Source organism: Penaeus monodon, chromosome 42 (genome assembly GCF_015228065.2).
Source record: "Penaeus monodon isolate SGIC_2016 chromosome 42, NSTDA_Pmon_1, whole genome shotgun sequence".
NCBI lineage: Eukaryota > Metazoa > Arthropoda > Malacostraca > Decapoda > Penaeidae > Penaeus > Penaeus monodon.
The window spans coordinates 26154729-26159728 of NC_051427.1; the positions used below are offsets into that span (position 1 = coordinate 26154729).

General features: G+C 35.4%; 1 protein-coding gene across 1 annotated transcript in view; it reads left to right on the forward strand.

Annotated features, from left to right (window-relative positions):
* The first annotated feature begins 1195 nt into the window (after positions 1-1195).
* The window catches only part of LOC119599246 (DNA repair protein XRCC1-like), a 15851-nt gene continuing 12046 nt past the window's right edge, over positions 1196-5000 (forward strand). Inside the window, exons 1-3 of the mRNA XM_037948979.1 lie at positions 1196-1310; positions 4095-4286; positions 4492-4733. Coding sequence (XP_037804907.1) covers positions 1260-1310; positions 4095-4286; positions 4492-4733 — 485 coding nt within the window. The 5' untranslated portion in view covers positions 1196-1259. The remainder of the gene's footprint in view (positions 1311-4094; positions 4287-4491; positions 4734-5000) is intronic.

Genomic DNA, 5000 nt, shown 5'->3' on the forward strand with positions numbered 1-5000 from the left:
TATATATGTGTATGTATATATAACATAGAAAATCTATATACACACAACACACACACACACACACACACACACGTGTGGTGTGTGTGTGGTGTGTGGGTGTGTGTATACATATATATATATATGTATATATATATAATAGATAATAGATGATATAGATAGATATTGCAACCATCAAGTGTAAAAAAGGTATGAATGAGTATGAATATATCTTCCGTTGTGAAAATATTGTATATATATACATATATATATATATATTATATATATATATATATATATATATATATATATATATATAACAAGAGGAAACAAATAGAATATATATATATATATATATATATATATATATATATATATATATATATATATATATATATATATATATATATATTGCTACGCCAGTGGGTCTTTGTCTCTGTGCGAAACGTGTGTTAACATGAAAAGGATCCTGGGCAAACATAACGCAACTGGCTGCGAGCGGAGGAACAAGCCAAGTTAAACGCGGTTGAGTGCTGCTCCTGTGAAGACCTCGTGTGTGCCCTTTAATATGCTTTGTGTTGCCCTGTTATAAGCTGTATCTGCAGTGTGACATGCTGGTTTCCCCCTGTATTGTGCCTATAGAAAAGTGTACGGGTAAATAACTTGTGTAAATAAAGGAAAGACTGTCATTTATTTCGTGCCCTGCCTCGCCACTTGGCGTTTCCCCTCGTGGTGTTCTGGACGCTGTGGTGCTCGGTGCCTCTTGGAGCTGTTCAGTGTTCACGACCCTGTGGATAGCACGCCGTCTGCCTTGCCTGCCTTGTGTTGGTGGCAGAGAGACGAGGCGGTCGGCGTAACAATATATATATATATATATATATATATATATATATATATATATATATATATATATATATATATATATATATATATATATATGGTATGGGTCCATTTTCATCCAGCCTTCTTTTATATAGAAACTAATATATGCAAACGATAGAGCAAATAAATATAATAAACTTATCTTCTATGCAATTCCGTCGCAACTCAAAAATAACGAAGTTGTTAGACACGGAAGTGTCTGAGAGCACGAAATGATGGAAATTTACCATATATATATATATATATATATATATATATATATATATATATATATATATATATATATATATATATATAAATTTCCCCCCTCTTGTTTCCCCTTTAGAGCGCAGAAAAAACTTGCAGCCCGTAACCCCCTCGGCGCAACCAAAACAAACCTTGCCTTCAAGTGCGGTGGCGAAATGCCTACTATCAAGTTTTCCGAGGTTCTATCCTTCACCAGCGAGGATCCCGTAAGTTTTTCTTAGTTGGAGAAAACGGATTGTAGAAGCATGTAATGTGCTGCGAAAGCATGTAGATAGGACAAATGGATAATATATTACAGAAGCCTACAGGTGGATCTTGGCAAGAATGAACATGTGGAATGGCAGATTGGTTGCTAAATTCCACCCTGATAAATGTCTCTGTATGCGGGTTTGGAGACAGCGAAGTATGGGACCGTAGTTACATCTCAGAGGACAAGAGCTTCAACACAGTAGCAAGGAAAAGCACTTGGGCGTAATCATAGACAAGAACCTAAATTTCTCAATTCACGTTTCTGGAAAATTAAAGGTAAATTCATAGGTGTATGTTAGAGTGACACACCCGCCAGAGACAAAGTCTCAAAACCAGGGTATGGTGCAAACCCAAAATCCAAACCAAACCTTTCCTACCTTCTAACTACTCCTTAGACACTGGACACCCCCCCTGTAACCCTCCCTTTATTAGCACTTCATTCTAACTTACAGGAAACACGACATTAAGACCTCTGGCTGTGTGAGGCTGTTGTGGACTTAGCCTCTGAATGGTGATATGCGGCGGATATTTTTGTTATTTTGCGGTTAATATGAGTCTGCTGCAGGTGTATCTGTGTTGCCTATGACTCTATTTTTTATTCTCTATAAGATGGCAGTGTCCATTTCCCTCTATATCTCTGTGCTAAACATAAGATCATTTAGATTGTTATTTATAACTGTAGTATGACCAATCCTCAAGTATTGTAACCAAGTATGAACGAAACTGTTTTGGAAAATGTTCAACACAGGCTACAGAGATGGTACTCGGGTGGCAAGATGTGCTATACGAGCAGTGGTTGAGAGAGTTACAATTGCCAACTCTTGCTTATTGAAGGACAAGAGAAGATATGATAGAAATGTTTAAAATCATCAGAGGTTACTGTCAAGAGGAATTAAGCCAATGTGTTTGAAAGAACTGAAAATGCAATAACAAGGGGACATTACTACAAGCTTTTCCTGAAACATTCTAGACTTGAAGTTCGTCAAAGTTCTTTTATCTTCTGTGTGGAATGCTCTGCTGCTGGAAATTGTGAAGGCAAACTCCATCAACACTTTCAAGCATGAGGCTATAATTACCCTGCTATCCTTGCAACCTCATGAGCTCATCAATAAGTAAAAATCAAGAGCTGGAAGTATATTGAAGCCTCAGTCTGGAGTCAGCTATGTATAACTATGTATGTATGTATATGTGTGCATTGTGTTTCAAGTCTGGTTCTTTAGTTACTGTATTATTTATGGAAGCTAATATTTGGACATTCGTTTTCAAAGCATTTCAGTTATGTTGGATATTATGCAGTGGAAAGTAGTAATAGAGTTGTGTAATAAACTTAAACAAAAAAGAATGATCCAAATCAGGACAATGTTCTTTTATAGTAATATTTATCCAGTATAGTTTCAGTATCCCCCCGCCATGTATTACAAGGAAAGTTTTGCATGTAATGAACAGAACAACCAAAAATAAGAACACTTTTCATCTACGGTATCACTTTTCTAAGTTGATAATAACAAAGTTATGCGACATGTAAGAGAGAGCATAAATACCTCACGAAGGTGCTCTAACCCAAACTTTCATCTGTGAACTATTACCCCTTTGACCACATTGACCATTATTTGTATGTTTATTTTGAAGCATTTATCTTGTGTGTTGGGACCCTTATGGTTGTAATGAGGACAGATTTTCAGTAAGAAGTATATAAGCCAGGGTCAGTTTAAGTCAGATGATTATTTATTATTTTGATGGCTTGAAGAAGTTGATAGCTAATGATCTATTAACCCTGATTAGTTCTCTTTTGTACATTTCATTATAAGCAAGTTAGATGGTGCATAAAATTAATAGATTGATTAATTCTAAGATATTTTTAATCAGTGATATTTTGTTGCAGATTGCAATGTAAAAGTTCTGATATAATGCATAGTTTATCCTATAGGGGTTGTGTCAAGTGCTTCCCATAATTCCAGCAAGCAGAAATTGACATATGTGATATTGAATAGTCTTTTAACTGTATAAGGCAGGTGTGTTATACCTGAAAAGTGACCTAGAAGTAGAATTAGAACTGTTTGCCATGAAGGTAGTGATGAAAAACTACTGAACGTTGACTATCCACCCCCCTATTCATGCATTTCAGTATTGTCTTTATGGTTTATATTATGTTCAAGATCATTAGTCTGGTCGTTTCACTTGGCATCTAGGTAAAATTTGAGGTCCAGATGATCCTGTAGTATTGTTTATGTTGTAATTGTTTGCCATATAGTACAAGGTAAACAATACATAGAATCATTAGAACAATATAGTCTAAGACAAATTTTCATGTGTGACATATGTATTGCACTTTACAAATTGAGAAAATATTTATTATCATGAATAACATAACTGATAATAGCAGTATTGTATTATCACTTTGGTCTCTACAATGTTGACATTCATGTAAAAGGCAGCAAACCTCTTCCATGTAATTTTGGTAAGTTAGAGCATGGACTACCATAGATCCTTATTTGATGATAGACCTCTTTGGGAGATCCACAGAGCTTTGTAATGCATAGAGGCAAAGTTTCTTTGATATTGTTGATTTATCAATATTATGTACTGTTTACTTTATTTTCATAGTTCTATAAAGCTGAAATATACTTACCACCTGCTGTATTTCTGTAGTTAAAAAAAAAAATCTCCCAGATATAAAATTAGAAATATTTTTTTTTCCTCTACAAAATAATGACTTCATTGAAACATGTGGTTATCCGCAGAATCACCCCGCAGATAACCTCCTGAGGCAGGAAACACATCGGAAATGGAAGTGTGCAGCAGGATTATCAGAGAAACAAGCATCAGTTACCTTGAAGTTGGAGCGGCTTACATCCATTCGCTCCATTGACATCGGCAATGCTGGCTCAGCATTTGTGGAGGTTCTGGCAGCACGGGAGGATGCCAACTTTAAGGTGCACTTCTTGGCAGGAAAGACTTGCTAATAACATTATTTCCTTTTTCTAATGCTCGTATTCTTAAATGCAACAATAGTTATGAGGATTATTGTCTTTATAACTATTGGCCTTTCCAGAGGCAAAATTTTTATTAGTGCTGTTATTATTGTCTTTATTAATATGAACAATATTGCTTATAATCCTAATACAACCGCTCCTGCAGGTCCTCCTTGTGGCCTCCTCATTCATGACCCCCATAGAGTCAAGAAATGCATCAGATCTCCACAGAGTGCGCATGTTTGGGCTTGACAAACTGAACAAAGATGTGGCCAGTGAGAAATGGGACCGCATCAAGGTGGTGTGCACACAGCCCTTCAACAAGAACCTGCAGTATGGGCTCTCCTTTGTCACAGTTTCATCGGCTGGCGAGGTAAGGGACCCTGTTATTTTGCCTTTGCTTGGAATGTATTGAACGTCCTTGTAATTTTGTGTTGACCAGGCAGTAGCTACTGTTGTTTCATATGCTTTTATAATTCCTTAGGGTCTTTTTGATATCACTATTATTTTTATTTTTACTTTTAACTTTATTGTTGCAATTAATTAATTATTATTGTTGATGTTGTTGCTTTTTGTGTTGTTATTTGTATTATTATTGTTATTATTGTTATCATAAGTATAATTTTTATAATTATAATGATAATGATGAAAATGATTATTACTATCACTATATTA